The following is a 21561-nucleotide window of genomic DNA, read 5'->3' as shown; positions in this document are numbered from 1 at the left end:
AATCTTTCTGAGTCACCCTCCATTTGCCTCATCCATCTCCCCCGTCCTCACCGTCCTCTCTTCTCTTGTCTTCCAGAGGGTACCCAGATGAACCCATCGAGACAGAGCTGATCGATGAGCGCCACCCTTATATCCATGGCATGTATTCAGCACCGCTGGCCCAGCCAGAGAGGGGGAGCATGGCCAGTCTGGACCGCATGGGTGGCCGGCGTTCACCCTCCATCGACAGCATCCGCAAGGACCCACGCTGGCGTGATCCAGACCTCCCTGAGGTCATTGCCATGCTTGGCCACCCCATCGACCCAGTCAAATCCAATGCAGCTGCCTACCTGCAGCACCTGTGTTATGAAAACGACAAGATTAAAAAAGACGTGCGTCAGCTGAAGGGGATTCCCGTTCTTTCGGGGCTTCTGGACCACCCCAAATCTGAAGTCCACCGCAAAGCGTGTGGTGCCCTGCGCAACATCTCCTACGGCAAGGACAATGACAACAAGGTGGCCATCAAGAACTGCGATGGCATCCCGGCTCTCGTCCGCCTGCTGAGGAAGACCAATGACATGGAGGTTCGAGAGCTCATCACCGGTAAGGACAAGAGACACACAAAATCATGTGATGAGGCTGATGCAGGACAACATACTGAAAATACAACAAATTAAATACCTAATCAGCAGGAAACAAAGGTTTGGATGGAGGGTCGAGGGTAGAGACAGACAACCCTTCACATTCACACCGTGAGGCAGGTTTTTTTGTGTTGGTTCGATGTTTCAGGAGAAAGCCTGGCTGGCAATACTAAAAACATATATGCACATGTGATGTTTATAGTTTATAGACCTACATGCATACATACAATATCCGAATCTCCAGGTGTCCAGCTTCACTTAATCTCCTGCCCTGTCGCAACCCAGGCTTCGTTCTCTGCTTTGCTGAACTCCCCTGCTCGCAGCTCAACATTCTCTGGCTCCATCACTCAAATCGTCATTCCCTCTTTGCCCCCAGTGAACGGCTGCCAGATTCCTCTTCTCCCCAATAAATCGTCACTTTTTTTCTTGTAGCTGTTTCCTGCATTTAGGTTCACCCATTCAAACGAAACTGATCCTGATCGAATTACAGTGTGCGGGTGGTTCCATGACAAAAAGTTTTTTCCTGTAAATTAGTGGCTTCTATCGCAGAATCTTTTACTTAGTTTTTTTGTAAATTCATTACTTTATTGTTGAACAGTCAAGTTTTTTTTTCACAATCTCACCTCCTCCCCCAGCTCTATAATTATCTCTTACTTAAAACATCTTTAACAAATGCCCCATCCACAGGTAAAGGGTTCAATGTTGCAGCCAAGCCTGTTGGCAGTCTCCTCCACTAAATGTAGTTTTCCTTCCTGTGTCCGCCTAATTAGTCTCAAAACTCTTCCTTGCATAGTAAGTATGAAAGTGCTGCTCTTAAGCTGATATGATAGCTCCTTGATATGCCAGTCATTTCCAATCACCGGCTCCATGCTCCACTTATATATTCTATCCAAGAATATACTGGCTTTGTTGTCATAATCCTATACTCTGCATAGTAATGCAAGGCTTTAAGCAATACTGTACAAAGATGATTGAATTGCAGCTGTCACATTGTTGCCTATATGAAAGAAAATGATCAGATGCTATTTCCTTATCTATTATTATATATGATTTGTTTTTATCCCGGGCATCTCTCTCTGCTAATCCCCTCCCCGACTGACCTGATACACTTTGGCTGATAAGCAGGCTTTGCAATCTGAGAAGGGGCTTTTGTTGTCACGGCAACACGTGTGTAAAAATGGGAATACCTGAAAAGTGATACACTCGACCTTTGTGAAGTTTCCGGGAAGTATAAATTACAGTTCACGCATTACCTGAGACTGAAGCAAGGTTACATGTTAGGTCATTTCACAGTATAGCTGAAGTAACTGTTCTCCAGCTGTGCTGTGGCAGCTGTCAATGGTTTATCAATGGGTGTAGTGTTGTGAGGCTGCGGCCCCAAAGACTGGGAATCAGTACTAGATACTGGCTATTGACAACTCCAATTCAAAGATATTGACAGTGATATCGGTTCTAAAATTCCTGCTGTTGTTGATCAGTATTGTGCATGCAAGTGCGTGTGTGTGTGTCTGTGTTTCCTTTGCTGTGACAGAGATGTCATGGTGAGCGATGACTCTGCCACAGCAGAAATGATTGCCTTTACAGCATCGTGTTGCTCCACATCATAGCTAAAAATAACCCTGCACCGCAAGACAAGGAGGACAGAACAGAGGGAGCTTCTTAATTCTTTTCCTCTTCTTTCCCTCTCTCACTCATTATCTACCCTCTTTCACTCAGTCAAATTCTTTTTCTCTCCTTCATTCATCTGCACTCTCACTGTTTCTCTGCCTCTCTCTCTCTCTCTCTCTCTCTCTCTCTGTCTCTCTCTGTCTCCAGCTTCAGGTTTCCATTTGCCGGTCCTCTGGCCCCAGTGAAAACAGGCCAGTCACAATGCAAGCTCAGCTTACAGCCTGGGCCATGTGGCTAGAATTGGCCATGCTTTTCTACAATTAAATATAATTGGAGGTTTTTAAATAGAGGGCCCTTTTCTTAGTCCATGTGTTTAAAGAGTTTGCTGTTGGAGTATGTGCCGTCCCTGTGAAACCACAGAGAGCTCTGTTTTCTGCGGGGGAAGCGGGTGACGTGGAAGGAACCAAATGCTTTTATTTTCCAACACACAAGACAGACAGACCAGTGGTTCATATTTTTAGAGCTTTGTACCGTTCAGAGTAATTCTATTTTCTCTCTCGGTAGGCTCTGGGCTGTTTGTGCCCTGAAGCAATTCCCACTGTGGAAATGTAGATTATTAAGCGGATTTGTCTCCTTTTGTTCCTGCAGGAGATGTCTAAGTCTGGTGGACTGCCAGTCAAGACAGGTGCCTGCTGCACACCTTCATCGTTTGGATGAAAAATGCACATAGTGCAAGTTGGCAGAGTGATGGTGTCTAGACACATGTCTATGTCTGTCTCTAGGTTTTATGTTTTTTTCTTAGTTGCTGAGCAACAAGCAAATGGTATTATGTACCCAGCTCAGATCATTTTAAAATTACCTCTCTGAAATCTGCATCATTTGATGTTTTTCACCACTTGGGCGAAGCACAACAGGACGGAAACACAACCTTATCATTTTATTGCCAGGTGTTCGTAAACAGTGTCCTTACACAAGGAGCAGATGCTATGTTAGAATGAATCTGCAGACTTGATTGTGGTCTCACACTGAACTTAAATCCAGTCTTCTCCCTGCCTTTAGCTCATCTTAGGTCTATTTTCATTTCGTACAAAAATAGCAAAATGTTCCACAGTGTTCACAAGTTAGTCTGCAGCTTTATCTGTTTGAGGTTTGTGAGGTCATGTTCAGTTGGACTGTTGGGGCTTTTTCTGCTAAGCTAGAAACAAGACTAATGAGAGAAGCAGGACCGACATTTCAGTTGTGCAAAACCAGAACAATATATGCAACATTAAAACACTGCAGAGCTTTATACTAATCGTTTGTGATCCCTATCACATAATTATTGCATCCATTGTTGATATAAAAATATATTGATCAGTGTAGCCTTAAGTATTACTGACATTTATAATATCAAACATTGAAACATAGAGTTGTGCATAGATTTTGCATGTATGTTTTTACAGCAGTAGAGGTAAATACTTGTTTGTCATTATAACTCTACTGGTGTAATCATTGCAGACCAAACCCTCTCTATCACCTCTATAGAAACAGACAATAGATCTTTTTCACGCAGTCACAGCAGGAAAAGCAAATGTTTAATTAATAACTTTATTCAGTAATTACTAATGACCTCTGATGTTTTCCCTGCAGGCTCTCTTGAATGTCTCACTGAAACACTTACTCAGTCTTATTGTTAGCATTATTAATGACGTCTATGACAAGTCAAAATATCAGACGAGAAAAGGGTTTATCTAACACATTTGTGAATCTCAAGGCAGATGTGATAATGTTTTTTTGAGTTCAAGTCTAAGTGGACAGAAATAAACCCAATAAAAGATACTGATTTTGTCACATTTTTCATTTGACCCAGAAATGCTCTAAAAAGCGAGCAGGCTTTTCTTGCCCACTTGACAGGATGCTTGTTGGAAGTTGCTAAATTTGTGGATGTGGAGCAGCAGACCCAGCCTTCACTTGTAAATCACCACTTAGCTGTTGGCAGTGTTTTCTTACAGGGCATTGCAAGGACAGGGAAGAACAGTGATTACTGTACTTACATCTAAATCTCAGAACTCTACAATACAAATTTTAATTAAATAAAAATTAGCCTCCTCTATTATACTCTGCTTTCTGTGGATTGACCTCAGGCTCTTGCCTGGTAGTCCCCAACACACACACACACACACACACACACACACACACACACACACACACACACACACACACACACACACACACACACACACACACACACACACACACACACACACACACACACACACACACACATTAATTACATCTTACTAGTGGACGTTTGCTGTAGAGTCAGTCCACTTACTGAGACCTCGCCCCTCTCTTCCTCCTTTTGTGTCTCTCAAATGCAACATTTTTATTCACAAACCATCTTACCCTTTGTCTTTACCACTGGGAGTGTGATGGATGGCATAAGGGGTTAGAAGGAGAAGGAGAGAAGGGAGGAGGAGAACGGTAATGGGCAGAACTAAGTTAATAGCCCTGCTTGAAGAGCAACATGCTTGCCAGTGTTGCCTGGAAAATTTAATTAGCCATAGGCACAGCTCCGGAGCTGTTCCCAGTCCCTGTCCCAGTCCCTCCAGCGCTCACATCAGGTATCAGAGAGAGGGAGGATGTCAGGGAAAAGGAGTAAATAGAAAAACAGAATGTAAGATGTGGTTTACACTCACATCTTGTGTCATTTACTTTGACAAGTACACACACACACGGTTTTGATCTGAGCATTGTTAGGTTAAGTCTCTTAGCAGCTCTGACAAAAATCTGATGAATCAAATCTTTGTGGCAGTAAATGATTGAAGAGGAAGGTAATAATAATGTTCAACTTGCCCTGCGTCTGAATCGGATGTAAGACAAAGAAACAAAAAGCAAATCACAGTAAAACGAGTGTTGCTACACACATATCAGATCAAAATGTTTTCCTCTCTACAAATTCCCCTTCTTATGTAAATTTGGGCTTAGAGGGATATATTTTTATAGCTGAATGGGTTCTGTTTACAGGAATATATCACAATATATTTCACCATTTGTTTCGCAGATTTATTTCATTACACGCAGCTCTTTTAGACTGTTTCCTTACGATCAGCTCAAGCAGACTGTTTACCCCTTCACAACTTTTCTCAGCTGATAAACAACATTAATAAACCAGAGAGGAAGAAACTTTTTCAGATACTGGGGGCAGCTACGCTTAGTTATGGAAGGTCTTGGAATTCGGTATTTATGGCCCTGCTGAGAATCTTGACCTTATTAGATAACAAACTTGGAAGTTAGCAAACCTGGAGATAAAAAAATGAAACAATGCCATAACACAGAGCAACACATTTTCCACCTTGAACGCACACCCTGACACAGGCGGGCCACTTTCATTAAATTAGGAAATAAGAAAACAAGGGAAATGGTTTTGATTTGGAATAAGAAAGCAGATTCACCAGTGAGCAGCTGTTAACAGGGACAACTCTTGCACTGGTGCTACTTTACGCTTTGGTGTTTTCATAGACACATAAATATGTAAAGCTTGTTAACACAAACCTGCACCTGGTTCTCAAGTTTTCCAAGTTTCTGACCTTTTTCCTTTACATCCATTTCTGTTGTATTGGTCTAACCATGGTCTTTTTTTGATTTTATTATTTCCTACATAACCTAACCATGCATTATAGACCCACATTTGGAGAAAAATAACCATGTATCTCAGTTATTCTTGTAAGATTTTTATATATCCATATCCCTCTTTATCAGTCTATATTTAGAGGTGTGGTTCCACAGCAAATGGCTGCCATTTATCTATTTGGTGACTGATTTTAATTTCTAACAGAGCTGTGTAGTAGTGGACTTTTAAAGTAGGGCTGAACGATATGGCAAAAATTATACAGAGATAGAAATGTTTACATCATTCATTAATTCAATAATTACTATGATAAATGTCACATTATTATTTTGTGTAAAGACAGATTTCTTTTGTACTTGATGGATTGCAGCTATGGCAAAGTAGCTTATCACCTCAGTGATCAGTGGAGAGCTGAGTGCTTCCCCCAGCCTGAGCAGTGTTTCAGCCGGAGTACTGGAGGTAATGGTAGACAGCCCAGAGGGACGGAAGAGGAGGGGCTGTGTGTCAGTGCTCAGGTGTCTTCTGTTACAGCGGAGTACTGAGGGTTACACTGTAAACAGATTTTTCTTTTATGCGCTGGCCTTGACAAGACAAGTCATAGATGGAGGCTTTTATGTGTTATATTCAGAAATCCATTTCCAGCCATGCTTAAGATATTATTTTTTGTCAAACTTTATCTCACACAACTGAATGAGGAGTTATTTTGTGTTTTATTAATGCGCTGTTTATTTCTCTGTCCTCTGCAGAAAATATGCTGCACTCAAAAGCTCATCAATTATTTCCTATGTGCTGAATATTTCCAACTCAGTGTACGACGAAAAAACATTTCAGTTTCTACTTTATGCATTGCTTATCTTCCCTTAAGCTCACACTGCTAACTTCCTCCGTGTGTGTTTACTGCGTGTTTGAATGTTGCTTGTCACATATGAAAGTGATGCCAATGACGGCGTCAGTGGGGGTAATCAAGCTGTCAGCCTGGCGGGCAGGCGTGGATGTTAGCTGGCTGTCATCGTACCAGAGGGCACACACACACCACAAGAGCACATTTGTCGTTAATGAGATTCATGATACTTACTCTCACTCGCTCTCATGCATTTGGTTGCAATGAATGACAAAATTGACCTTGTGAAGTAAAAGAGGGTGGAAGAAATATGCGCCATAGATGAGGCGGATGATTTACTAAGAGATACAATTTGTGAGAGCTGAATCTCATAAAAGATTTTAGAAAAACCACTGTGGTAAATTAAATTCAGATGGGGGGGCGATAAGTGCCAAAGATGTGTTTTTCCTCCTAAAATAGATATTTTGCTCTTATGAACGAATCCATTATCTATACCACTTATACTTTGGGGGCACAGGAGCCAATCCCAGCGGACATTGGATGAGAGGCGGGGCACACCCTGGAGAGGTCGCCAGCATATCACAGGGCAGACATATCAATACACAAGAAAACAAGAAAACCTCAGAAAACCTCGGAAAACTTCAGAGAGAGCCACGTATATATTTACAACATTGATGAGAAAAGACCAGCGTTTAACATAAATGCGAGAAGTTCTATGTGTCATGCATCCCCCGACAATCCAGGCCCATAGCATCAGAACTAAGTAACATTTACACCAACGGGCAATTTCCAATCAATCAAATCTGCATGTCTTTGGAGTGTGGGAGGACATCGGAGTACTCAGAGAAAACTCAAACAGACGTGGGGAGAACATGCAGCTCCACATTGTAAAACCCCAGCTGTTTGAACCCAGAGCCTTCTTGCAATGAGTCAACAGTGCTTACCACTGTACCACTGTGCCACCCTCGCTCCTTTGAACAAAACCATCACATATTATTAACTTTCTACTTGAGAATAATTGGGCTGAGTAGTTCTTTAGCATTAAATTAGAAAGTGTCACACTGTGTCTCTCTTCTGCTGAAATGAATATACATTGAATGTGCTACTGCTACATTTTCACACATCAAGTTTAATTATGTCTTTAATTGCTACTAGAACTTGTTTTTAAATCCAATATTAATGATTCGTGTAATTTTTTCTTATTTCATAGCGCATTATACGATTTGTATGAAAACTGTCGTTAGAGCAATACAGCTTAACACAACTTCATAATTGGACTATTCTTATAGTATTCAGTGGAATGCTTGTGTGAGCTGCCTTTTATTTTCAACCAAAAGCACCTACATGTGCAAAAAGTAGACATGATATTGTAAGGTCTACATGAAGCTAACACAAGCTTTATCGCAAACAGAAATAAAATCTATACACAGAAACACGTGGGTTAAACCATAAGTACAGGACAATATGCAATATAGGCAGAAAACTGCTGTAATGTCTTTAGTCAGAGTTTTTGTCCAATTTATGCCTCTAAATAAAGAAATCAATTTTAAATTTAGAAATTTACAGCAAACTCCCGAAGCACAAAATCAAAGCCGCCTTCATTCAACAATGTAATTACCTGAATATTGGTTGCTTTGTGCTTTGGGGACATTTTGCTGGGAAAGTAGTCTGTGAGGCAGCATTTTCTCTCAGGACAAAAAACAAGCTCTGAGAATCAGGTGCAGTGAGCGGTAGACATCTGTAAGAAATACAAGGATTTAGTAACATTACAGCAGAACATCCACACTGTCTAAAATATTTCATCACTCCCCGCACAAGCGCTTTTAAAGTCCCATAAATATGATGTGTTTGCCCTGAGGCTTCAGAGTCTCTTCAATATCCTGCATCACACCTGGGATTTGTGTGTGCATGTGGCCTCGCAGCTCAGCTCACACATGTAACAGCCTTCCACTGAGATGCTGGTCGCCTTGTTTTCTCAGGACGCTGCTCGAGTCGCCAACACAGAGGGAATGGAGGTGATTAGTTTGATATTTCACTCACAGCAGAGATGTGATGAAGAAACGACATAAACCGCATCCAGACAGAATATAACACAGTTTGCGGATTAGTCTAATGAGTTTTTTTTTCTTTCTTTTTGCCAATGCTTGGCGTAGGAAACCAGTTTTCTCCAGGCACAAACACACCAGAAGGACTGGAGTTATTTTTAGAGCGGGCCTGTCTGCTGAGACTTTTTTGTGTGTGCAGAGAGCATGATTTTACAGAGGAAATATTGACCGTCTGGAAAATGTACAGAAACCGTTTTAAAGAACAGAGTGAGGAAGAATGACAGTTTCACTGCTCCGCTAATGGTCTGTTATTGTCTGGCGAGTGGGAATCACAGACCGTGGGTGTCTGTACATGTGTGCGCACCAGCGCATTTTTTAAATATGCACAGTGCATGTGTCTCTCAGTACTTAAGTGTGGTCATGCCGATGTGAATGTGTGCGTGGAAAATCTGCTCCAGCTGCTGGTTGTTTTTACTTTAGACCAGGCACTCCACCAAGGGGAGCATGGGAGAGTTGAAGGGATGCGTTGGGGGTGAGGGAGTATGCTGGTGGTCTAAAGACACTGGAGAGTTATAGAAGTTCGGCCCACTGACTCAAACACAGTCCACAGCTACAGACAGCACTAGTGTATCAGACACACAGCTCATGGAGGCAATTATGGTAGTTTAAATAAGAAATATAAAATAAAAACACCCAATTACCACAATTTGCCTCAAATACTCCTTGAGTCAAAACCTAATCAAATCAGAGCACATAGATATGATGCACATATTTTTTTAATTCTGTGAGACACTTTCTCACGATGTAATTAACTCTGATGTTCATGACGGGTACACCTCTAGAAAGGGCCTGAAAAGGCATTAGAAACAGAATGCTTCTTGTAAATCCAGAACCAGTGTGAGAATCATCATGTCTTTAAGTTTCTTTCACCATCAAAGTAATCCAGTGAATGTGTTCTTCACATCCAGGGTTACTATTAATTTGAATGGTGCCATTTGACCAAAATATAAGTTGTAGCCCTCAGCATACCTCACAGAAGAATCCACAGCAACATTATACTTCCTGTATGCATCCCCCAGAACTTCTGCTGTAATTATTAACTAAATAGAACTAAGAGAGACAATTTAAGTCCCAAGTCTTTCAACATAAACTCTGAGAGTATCATCCTGACTTACCCTATAAACCTGCCAGCTGATTATTACCCACAACAGTCCATGTCAGCGGGAGGTTCGGTTGAGACAAAACACAGGACTTTGGCACGAGTGACTGCTGTTCATTTCCTGTGTGAAACCGATAGTCCATGTTAGCGGGAGGTTTGGGGTTATTGGTTGTGAAACTGATACTCCATGTTGTTTTCTTAACCATGTGTTTATTATTGTAACCATGACAACGACGGTCCCATAACCTTTAGGAAGTAGGTTTTAACCCAAACAGGATCTTTTTGTAAACCAAACCAAACCATGACCTTAACAGGGTGTTTTAATATCCGTGTGTGTGTGTGTGTGTGTGTGTGTGTGTGTGTGTGTGTGTGTGTGTGTGTGTGTGTGTGTGTGTGTGTGTGTGTGTGTGTGTGTGTGTGTGTGTGTGTGTGTGTGTGTGTGTGTGTGTGTGTGTGTGTGTGTGCGTGTGCTCTTGTAGTGAGGACATTTTGGGAAAGTGAGGACATTTTGGCCGGTCCTCACATTGTGACCCCTTTAATGGACTGTTTGGGGGTTAAGACTTGGTTTAAGGGTTAGGGTTAGAAATAGGTTTAGGTCAGGTTAAGGGTTAGGGTTAGCATTTAGTTTGGATGGTTAGGGTAGGGTGGCTAGGGAATGCATTATGCCAATGAATGTCCTAGCTGTACAAACGTGTGTGTGTGTGTGTGTGTGTGTGTGTGTGTGTGTGTGTGTGTGTGTGTGTGTGTGTGTGTGTGTGTGTGTGTGTGTGTGTGTGTGTGTGTGTGTGTGTGTGTGTGTGTGTGTGTGTGTGTGTGTGTGTGTTTCGGGTCGACCAAGACCGGTAGAAAGAGAGCGAGCAGAGCCAGGAGGTATTGAATGAATGAATGCAAGTCATTCTGTGGTGTCCAGTGTTTATATTGTGGCACTGACCACAAAAAAATAAACACATAGGCCACAGAGAACTGTAGATTGATTTGATTGTGAAACTGTAGCAGGTCGGAGACGACAGCTGAGGAGACAGTCCTTTGTATATGTCCCCCAGGATGCATTTGTGTCGACACAGCGAAAAGAATGTGGCCACATACGTTCCAGACGACCTCTGAATGTGGTTTTTGTGAGCAGATCTCTGGATGCATTCAGGACACATTTGGGTCTCAGACACCCGGGGGATGTGTTAATAAAGGCAGAAACTTTTTTTTGTAATTATTGCTGTGACAGTTTACTTTCTCCTCTGACTGGAAGTCTCGCTCCACAGCCTCTGAGTCCCAGATCATCTGATGCTGATGCTTTAACGCAGCATTTCATTTTTGTTTGGGTCGGCTACGCTGCCTGAAATGGCCTCCTCTCTGCTTAGTCTGTCTCCCTGCCTCTCTCTTTGTGAATCCTCAGGATACACACACGCAGCTCAGTTTGGATTACCTGTTGTTTTTTTTGCAGAAATATAAAATAGGCTGCCCGTTTTAGAGAGGTGCAGGTAAAGAGAAAATGTTCTTTCTTCTGCTTGGGTTGTTTGGGAGAGAATTGAGTTGTGTTGTTTATGTTAACAGAAAAGCTGTTATAGTTACAGTTGCATTGATCCTATACACGCACACAGTGTATCTACAGAATTTAAATGTTATGTTACTGCATCCATTGATAAAAGACAAAGCATCATAAGAGTAATGTAACCTCACTGTCCCTCTGGCATTATTATGCTCACAGTCATATGGCTGATATAAAGTCAGTATTGATTACAACACAGTGCTGCTCAGTTCCGCTCTCTTGGGAGGATAATAAAAGTATTACAATGATGTTCTGTATGTCTAGTTCATATCGTGTCTGGCAAATCAACAACCAATTTTGCTCCATTTTCTTTTTCAAATTTGGTTTAGTGCCAGTCTAAAATGGTTTTATTACAGTCTGTGCTACAATATGTTTGGCTGCTGTACAGCTGCCATTATATTTTATCAATATCACTTTCATTCTCTTCCCATTCCTTGTGTTTACTGCCGGTTTCTTTCTTCTCATCACGATCGTCTGAATTGAACTATAATTCTTGTTCCACCTCTGTTTCCCGACAGGAACCCTGTGGAATCTGTCGTCCTATGAACCCTTGAAGATGGTGATCATCAACCACGGCCTGCAGACCGTGACCAATGAGGTCATTATTCCCCACTCCGGGTGGGAGCACGAGCCAAACGAGGACTCGAAGCCGCGCGATGCAGAGTGGACCACCGTCTTCAAGAACACCTCTGGCTGCCTCAGGTTGGTTTAGTTAAAACATATCTTATAAATCTGTTAATAGAGTCTTAACTTGGTGGAAAGTTAAGACCCACATTATTTTTCACTTTTTTTAACATGGCGAGATATGGTGTAAGCCTTGGTGGAGGTATACTGTCTCCAAGCAACCAGTCTAGTTTAGAACTGTATTTCGGTTCAAGTCTTACATTAAGTAAATGGATTTGATTACTTTTTGGCATAATTAAAAATTAGGTCTACATCTCTGGATTGATTGTTGGATTAAAACTATTTGAAGATTTCACATTTTTATTATTCAGCCAAATTGATTAACTGAATGATTAAAACTCTTGGGTTTCTGTCTTTGATGTTCTAAGGTCCTGTCCTGACTCTGTAAAGTACCTTGAGGAAAAGAATATTACGATTTGGATCGTAATATATGTGTGTAAAATTGACAGAATAAATGATCATGAAAATAATCATTAGTCTCAGCCCTGCACAGACTGTGCCCTGATTATGAAAGTCTACAGCAGGAATTTCAACAAAAAAGCAAATAAATGATAAATTTACACAAGAAGTACAACATATATCTTTAAATAACAGGTATTAGGAATTATTTGCTGCCTTTATTACATAGATGGAAGCCTGTATACTGGACCTCACACTGTTGGACAAAGCAACTTTTAAAACAGGAAGGACCCAGATATTAGGCTAGATTGTGGAGACAGGTGGCAGATTTATTTCGGTTAAAGTGTATTCTAGCTTACAGAGATCATCCTGGAGTTTAAAGTTGAGACCTTAACCACACACATGGTCTTTAAAGATTGTTTTCACTGTGATAGCAGTTGTAGCTTGGGACAGGTGTGACATATATGAGACTGTTTCTGTCAACCCTGAGCCAGTGTCAGATTTCTGGCAGATGCTGAGTTCTTTCTGTCATGGTCTGTATGTGTGGCAGGTTTTCTGGATGACTCGTAAAACTGTTTATGACATACTACTACTGTAGTTTGGGAATTCGTAAAAGTCTCTCTGCGTTACTTTGTGACCACTCCATCATGGGGCCAATGAGCAACATTAGCTGCAAACTAATTGAGTTACAATTAAATAATCACACAAATGAATTCAGTCTCAGGCTTGTTGAGGGCAAGTGAAGATAATTTGAGTCCACGGAGCAAATTATTGCCTCATGACTAGTCAGTATATTTGTTTAGTATTTTAGGAAATTACTCTTCTTCTTCTTGTTGCTATGACAACATCCAAACACTAACTGGGATGAGAATCATTAACCTCTGTGTGAGCTAGAGTCATCCCATCACTGAACCTCAAATGACTGTGTCACACTCTTCTGTTCTCAACGACAGTATCTAAAACTTTCAGTTGTGCTTAGGTCAGACATCCACAATGGTGTTAACCTCTCCATTTCCACATCGACATACCTCGCTGTTAAAGTGGTGTGACTCGCGTGGCCCTTAAGCCGACCCTTTCCGGTCCATTTATTTTAAAAACTGAAGGTCTGCTGAAGGGCTATAGTCTGAGATAAAAGCTGGAATGGACCTTCGTCTAAACCCCTTACATACACTTACTGTGGAAGAAGACGGCAATTGTTCAGGCCCTGATGCTCTTTGCAAACCAGTCACACTGCACTTGGCTGAAATAAGAGAGGAACCGTACATGATGATTGTTCGGCCTGAACCTGCCCTGCTGCAGTATCCTGCCCTACAGAGGACATCAGCATATACTATTAGGTCCATCCGTATCAGTACAAACAGTTCCAAATAAGGAAGAGTGGCTAACTGAATGATACAAATAATAAAACTTTATTTTTATAGCACTGATCTATACAAGGTTACAAAGTGCTTTGCAAAATATATGGCAATAACAGAAGAAAACAAAACAAAAAGATGACTTGTCTTACATTAAAAAAAATGTAAGACAATGTTTATGCAATGTTTTAAAAAAAAAAATAAGAAAGTAGTCACAAGTCTATTCTGCTTAGGCAAGGGATTCCAGAGCCTCTGTGTCTTGGTTGCAAAAGCCTGGTCACCCTGAGTTACCAACTTAGAATTAGGACAGATACCAGCAAGTGTTTTTTGGAATTAGAATTCTGTAATATACTGAATATACTATCTATCACAACAGTTTCAATGCCCATCTGTCAAATATGTCACAAAATATTTGCAACACTTCCGGTACCCTTTCAAAGTAAAAGCCATCTTGCATTTCTGTTGACTAAATCCATTTGTATGTTTAAACAAGGTTGTTGCAGGGCCGAAAGATTCATGGTTTCATACCATAGATTCCTGGCACTACGCTGCGTGTATAGCAATACTTCTATTGAAGGAAATTCAGTAATCATACCAGAATCCTCACATTGCAGCTCTGCTGCAGCAGCAGACGTGCTCCCTGTGTTAACAACAGACGACCACGACATGCAGCATATCTGGGGTGCAGTTGTCATGCACCACTCTTGCAGGCAGTGTGGCCTGGATGAAAGGAAGCTGCATAGGATCAAACGTCCTTTCCTCTATTTATCTGTAAATGACGTTTCTTTTCTTCCAATACCATCAGGACAGTTCAATGTTCCCCTGTTCGTGCTGTGAGTTTACCCATGAGAACCACTGAGCTCTCAAAGCATCTGTGACTATGTTAATGAGGCTTCATTTAGACTTTGTGTGGTCACTTTATTTTGTTTATGTCCAAAAAACAAATACTTTTGTGATGATAGGTTTGCAATGTGCAGAATTTCATCCATCCATTCGTTATCTATGCCGCTTATCCTTTTAGGGTCAATTTTATGAGCCAATTATAAGACATTTTGGGCTAGAGGCGGGGTTCAGTCTGGACAGGTCGCCAGCGTATCACAGGCCCAACATACAGAGACAAACAACCATACACACTCAAATTCACAGCCACAAAAGTGGGGAAATGTGCTTGTAATTTTAGAAAATTTTCTGCTGAGTTGAAGATCAGCATTAACGAACCAAGAGGGAATATTTGATAACGCTCTGATATAACTGAGGAAAGTCAAAGGGAAGTCATGGAATTATACATCAGGGCCACAGTGGGAAGCCTCCTTCTCCTTGTTTCTCTCATGTTGTCTTTCATTATCTGTCATATTCCCCATCTTTCCTTTTCAACGGGATGTTTTTCACCTATATCCCCCCCAAATACTGAATCCAAACCTCATCACCTCTGGAGACTCATCTCAGTGCTGTCGCACATCACAAAATCTCCCCATTGCTCTCATCCCCTCAACCCTTGATGCAGACACTGCTGACGAGAGTGCGTCTCCATGGTAACTGCAACCAAGCCCGCTGTTGCCTAGACGCAGAGTTTGGTTTGTGCGCTGGGGAGAAAGCGCTGATGCCAGAGAGAATCTGTTTACTTGTGCCAACAGAGACACAGCTTACACCTCAATAAAGGCATGGATAGTTTCATTATAAAAGTCTCCACTATTTACAGTGTTTACCCTGTGGGCTTAGTGGAAGGGAAGCTGTGTGTGTGTGCGTGTGTGCGCGTGTGTGCGTGCATGCGTGAGTGCGTGCGTGCTTTGGGATGGAGGTGAACACCCAGGTTGGGTATCAGGAGCTTACATTTTTGATAAATGTGCTGTGACTCAATTATTAACTGCTGGGTTTCCATGTGCATCACTAATAATTTAGTGACATTAAGTCACTGCACAAAGATGATATAATTCAATAGGAGAGGGAATCTATCGCAACATGACAGGAAAGTCCTTCTTAATAGTCTCAATGCTACAGAATCACCTATTATCACATGTTAAGACGTCCAACAGCAAACACATGTGGATGGAAACACAGCAGCTGCTTTCAGACATGCACTGAAGTCTGGACAGTGGCCAGAGGCATTATGTTTTCTGTTTGTCCGTCTGTCCCATTCCTTTGAATGCAATATCCCAAGATCGCCTTGTGGTAATTTCTTCAAAATCGATACAAATATTCACCTGGACTCAAGGATGAACTGATTCGATTTTGGTGGTCAAATGTAAAGGTCATGGGGAAAATGTTCAGACCGAAATTTGCGGACATTTTCCAGAGTTCATGTAGTATTATGTTGGTTCACAATAGATTATAATTGTGACCCAGGGGAAGGCAATGTTGATCTTTCTGTCGATGACATTTGGTACAAATATCCAGTTTACTGTGTGATCCCCTGACGTCTCTTAGAGCACTGCCAGCAGGCCACTTTTTTATTCAGCCACTTGTGTTTGAGAAAAAAAAACATTTTCTTTTTTCACACACAAGGATCTGAACAAGAATAAGAAATGAAGGCAGAATCAATACCAACCCCTTGGGTAAGCATATGGTCTCTCGGAGTTGCCGTTGACCTTGCTGTGCGATAGCAGAGGTCAGCCACGTCTCCATCCATCTCCATCAGTCTCCATCAGTCCTGCTCCAGTCTATTCCACCCAGCTGCTCTATTGTCCTCTGATGGCCACATGACTCAGAGTGACCTTCACACCCACACCTCATCTGATAAAGCAGACACACTATAGACACATCCAGATCACAGTGACAGGCTGTTAGTGTTCGTGCAGATACAGACGGACCTCTGAATGTGCAACTGCGCTTATTCTCTTTCGAATAATAAAATGCACCTCTCAACCGTCGCTAGTCCAAAAATAATGAGGCAAGAAATGTTGTAAAGCCACAAAAAAATGGGTTTTAGTTAGTTTCTCTTTCTGTCATTAGAGATAAGGACACAAGCACAGCACAGTGACAATTGTCTAAAAACTTTTTCTTTTACAAAGATCTAACTATTTGCTGGTTAATGATAAAAGTACATGTGCTTTCAAGGAAATGTGTCCCTCTTCTGTTTCTGCACTTGGTTACCACAGAAAAGAGAATGCCCTTGTTTCTCTTAAAACTGCAGTACCTTTTGGGGGGTATTTTGTCATTGTATTATTTCCCCAATCAAAATATTAGTACACATACTTACCTATTACCTAGTGAATTTACATTTGGTCTCATAAAGGGACTGTTCCACCTTGGCAGAGGTGTGCGCTCTCCTAAGTCACATTCTAGTTTTGTCAGTAATGTCATGGGTAGCAAAGTTATCTGCTGTTTTTGAAATGGCTCAATATATTGAACAGTTGGAGACAGTGAAGTACTGGAGATGTTAGCCTGAATGGTCGAATCAGATAAATGACAGAGGAGTCACTTGGTAACACAATACTTAAAGAAACACTAGGTGGGTAACACAATCACTGCATGATGTGCTGTGAGTGTGTCTTTGGACCATCATTACAAAAGAAACAATCTGATTTATCCAATTTGCACAATTATCCTTGCTCACCTGCACATCCGCATAACCTCATACTGCAGACTTCTTTTTCACGTGCTTTAAGACACATGATTTGCCTTGATGTAATAAGATAAGAATGCAAACAGCTCAGGTCTCCATGTTTGATAACATTAGCAGTTTACTCTCCTGGAGAGGAAGTGCAGTATTACAACAACAGATGGTACACTGCTGGTGTATCAGTAATCATCAGTATCTATAGACCTCAGCCAACACTAGAAGCTGAATATTACACCATCAGATAACACAACCGCTGCTTCCCTAAGTGTCTGCACTGACAGACACACCATCCATAAACCCTCCACCAAGACAACTGCTCCCCTGAAATGAAACAGCTGACAATAAAATTCTTCTGTCAGTCTGCCCCCGTAACACATCCTGTCAAATAAATCCAAGGCGGCGCTCCTCTGGATCACTTTAAAGGGAAGGTGGTGACCGTTTTTCCAACAGCTGAAGACGGATGGGTTTGGTTTATGAGTGTGTGCAGATGGCCTGTGCCGTCTGCCAGGTCTCCACCGAATATGAGTTTTAATTAGCAGGAGTTGTAGGTTGGTTATATTCCACTAGTCAAACTGATATGGATTTTTTGGGGGCTGATGCTGATAACATTTCTGATACACACAGATAAGCTCATATATAAATTGGCAATGATTCTCAAGATGTTATTATCAAACCCTCATGGAAAAGAAATGTAAGCTTAGCCGTGAACTTTCTCATAAATAACTATAAATGAAAGGAGGACAAATGCAACAAAATATATTGAACTTGACTTAAGAAGATCAATATTTTATCTGTAAAATGTAAACATAGATAGATACACATCTTTACTGCATCGTTTCTTTGGTAAAATATACATTTTCCTATCTGTGCATATCTACAAATATAAATGTTTATACTGATATGTCGTTTAGCATATTTTTATCAGCCAACCGAGATATTGATCTGGCTCTAGTCTCTTCATAGAGAAAAGACAGAAATACTTCTACCAAGAAGATGACAAGATGTTAAGTAAGAGAGATACGGTATTTCTGTGTGTAGTTAGAGTTTTATTCGTCAATAGGTGGCCTTGTATGTCCCTTCGAATTTGTTAAATAATAATTAGAGCACACAGAAGGATTATTCTAATGTTATTTTGGTTTAGTGCAGTATGGTCGTGCAGTTGTGCGCTTTGTTGTTGAAGCGAGTCATCCACGTGTGTGACATTGTTGGATGTGATATGTGTTGCAGTCCACACAGCTACACAGTACTATGCTTACCTCTGCAAGGCTGCCACTCTTCCACGGGACTAACTGGGGGTCGGCTAATGGGATTATGTGGGTTGGAAGCCCTCATAAATGAAGTCCCTGGTGAGGAGCGGGCCGCCCCAGCTTTCCCTTAACCCTCTTTAAAGCCTCGCCTTTCACAGTCAGTCAGGCAGCCGCACTAAGACTGCACCAGCTCTGCTGTGCTCAGGGCGCTGGCTGATGTAACACACATGGCATTTCCCTTCATACCGAAGATGAAATTTATGTTCATCATTTTCCTCTTAAGATTATTTCTAAAGTAGTCAGGATTTCTTACATAATACTTAAAAGGTAAAAAAAACAGGAGGATACAGGACATGGGTCACATGCAAACCCACAAAATCACTTGTTGGGTTTAAACTGATATCTGACTTTTTTTTATCTGCCATTCAATTTCATCTGTTCTATACACTTGCCATATTACTCTTGCTTTTCTTGAGAATCACTAAACCTGAGATGATACTAATGTAACATACAAATTATCATATTTCATTGATTTTATACCTTGTTCCTGACATTTAATCACAATACTTTTATGATTGTAATGACTAAATTACCTTGAACTTAAAATAAATTGCCACTATGCATAAATTAATAGTAACCGTGGTTGTTGTAGGAACAATAATACTACTCAGATTCATTGTAATATGAGTGGCAAATGGAGATTATCAGCAGTTTGTCAGATTTTAAAAGGTTTTAGTGTTTAAATGTAAGGTAATGTCTCGAATACTGACTTTTGACAACTGCAGTTAAAAACATCAATATCAACTAACACACATCAGTATATTTTACTGTGTATATATGTTGCTGCATCTTTTGTTTTTTATTAATTTGATTGCTTGGTATTATCGTGTAATATTTGCTCCTGTTGTTATTTGCCTTTTTTTTTTGTTTCTTTACTTTGTCATGAAGCACATTGAACTGCACCCTCATATAAAAGCTGCTATATTATTACATTTGTTGTTATATTATTATTAATGTTATTGTATATTGGGCACAAGTCAGAATGGTAAATACCACTAAACGTCCCTCAAAGTCTTCCTAAAATTGTTATGTTTTGCATCACATTAGCTCCTGAACGTCTGATCAACACTTTAGGCCTGCTGATGACCCCCATGCTCACTAATGCACTGTGTGTGTGTGACTTCTCTAGAAATGTCAGCTCAGACGGAGCAGAGGCTCGGCGCAGACTGAGGGAATGTGACGGATTGGTGGACGCCCTGCTGCACGCTCTCCAATCAGCTGTAGGGAAGAAAGACATGGACAATAAGGTAAGACAACGTACGATTCATCCAATAAAACAGATGACAGTTAATATTAATGCTGCTTACAGCTGTACAGTTCATGGCCTCAGTACATGGAGTCTTTTACATAGAAATCACTGACCTCATTTTACACACATGCAGTTTTACTTTAACTTCCCTGCGTCTTTTTTCTCCTAGTCCGTGGAGAACTGTGTTTGTATTATGAGGAACTTGTCCTACCACGTCCACAAAGAGGTGCCGGGCGCTGAAAAATTCCTGGACCCATCAGCACCGCAGGCCCCCGGCTCAGCGGGACCCCAGAGGAAGAAGAAGGATGATGCCGGCTGCTTCGGAGGCAAGAAGGCCAAAGGTGGGATTGAGTGAGGAGGGAGACACAAGAAACAGAATCACCACTATTCAGAATCAAACGTTTATAAAACTCCAAAGTGAGATGTCTGTCTCTCCAATAAAACACATTCTCTTTTACAGTAGTAGAAATGTTTAAATGGTGAATTTTAATTGTGCAACAGGCAACTTAGCCACAATATAAGTTGATGGTTGTTTTATTTTCATTGTTCTCATTTTCCTCGTTGAAATTTTTGATGACGGTAAAATGTAAAAAGAAATTACGGACAGCAGAGCGATATTGAAACAGCGACTACAGAGACATTAGGGCAGGGCGAAATGACTTCAAATCAATATCACGATTATTTCAAACTTTTACCTTCGATTACGATTAATGAACGATTATTTTATTGCTCAAGCTCACTGAGTACGCTCTCAATGTTCCTCTCTAGTATTTTACAGATAATTGATGTATCGCCACCTCGTGGTCCGGCATGCTTGTTTGAGCAATTGCAGTCGTTTTTGTGTTCTTGTCTAGATGGAGATATTTTGTAAAGCCAAGGTTGAGTGGACAGATATGTTTTTTTAAAAAGGAGGGGAAAACATCTGTTCAAAAAATATCTGCAGTAGTGTACACATTACTGTTCTAGTGATTGAGACAAAACATTTGACTAAATTTATTATTAAATCATCACAATAGCATATTTATTCAAAAACAACTTTATATTGCCCCTGGTGACACTTGGTTTGTGAACATGATGTAAAACACACAAAATCGTGAGAAAAGGCTTCACACAGAGACACCAACTCAAAATCAAAGCCATCAAGACACTGGAATTTCGATAGGTGTGAAAAAAGGGGGATTTAATGATATATAATCTTTATAATCTACAAGCTCCCTCTCTTTCAGAGCACAGTGAAGCTTCATCTCAGATTGTTTTGCGTGTGCAGACAATAAAGATGAGGCAGTCCACTGTGTAACTGTGACCTCTCACCTTCAATATGTTGTTAAATTACTTACATAATTGATGAATATCAAGGCGCCGTCTGCCGCGTTTGTCGTGGCCCACTCTACTTAACAGATGTGCCGTGTACGTATGTGCCGTTAGCTGCGTCTTAATCGGCATCCTCCCAGGCTGCTCGCTAAACGACACTGTTATCGCCCCGCTGTAAAACAATAATGGCTGCTATTAATCAGTCAGCCAATGAGGTGGGACTACCCGCCATTGACCCTTGACTTCCAACGTCTCACTGGAGAATCCTTGG

General features: G+C 41.1%; 1 protein-coding gene across 8 annotated transcripts in view; it reads left to right on the top strand.

Annotated features, from left to right (window-relative positions):
• The window catches only part of arvcfb (ARVCF delta catenin family member b), a 236519-nt gene that overhangs the window by 168377 nt on the left and 46581 nt on the right, over positions 1-21561 (top strand). For all 8 annotated transcript variants that reach the window (XM_047341131.1, XM_047341128.1, XM_047341127.1 and 5 more), the window contains 4 exons: positions 77-582; positions 11945-12128; positions 19860-19977; positions 20149-20320. In XM_047341131.1, coding sequence (XP_047197087.1) covers positions 77-582; positions 11945-12128; positions 19860-19977; positions 20149-20320 — 980 coding nt within the window. The remainder of the gene's footprint in view (positions 1-76; positions 583-11944; positions 12129-19859; positions 19978-20148; positions 20321-21561) is intronic.

This window comes from Hippoglossus stenolepis, chromosome 9 (genome assembly GCF_022539355.2).
Source record: "Hippoglossus stenolepis isolate QCI-W04-F060 chromosome 9, HSTE1.2, whole genome shotgun sequence".
Lineage (NCBI taxonomy): Eukaryota > Metazoa > Chordata > Actinopteri > Pleuronectiformes > Pleuronectidae > Hippoglossus > Hippoglossus stenolepis.
The sequence above is the reverse complement of the archived record's forward strand: the minus strand, read 5'-3'. Positions and strand labels throughout refer to the sequence as shown.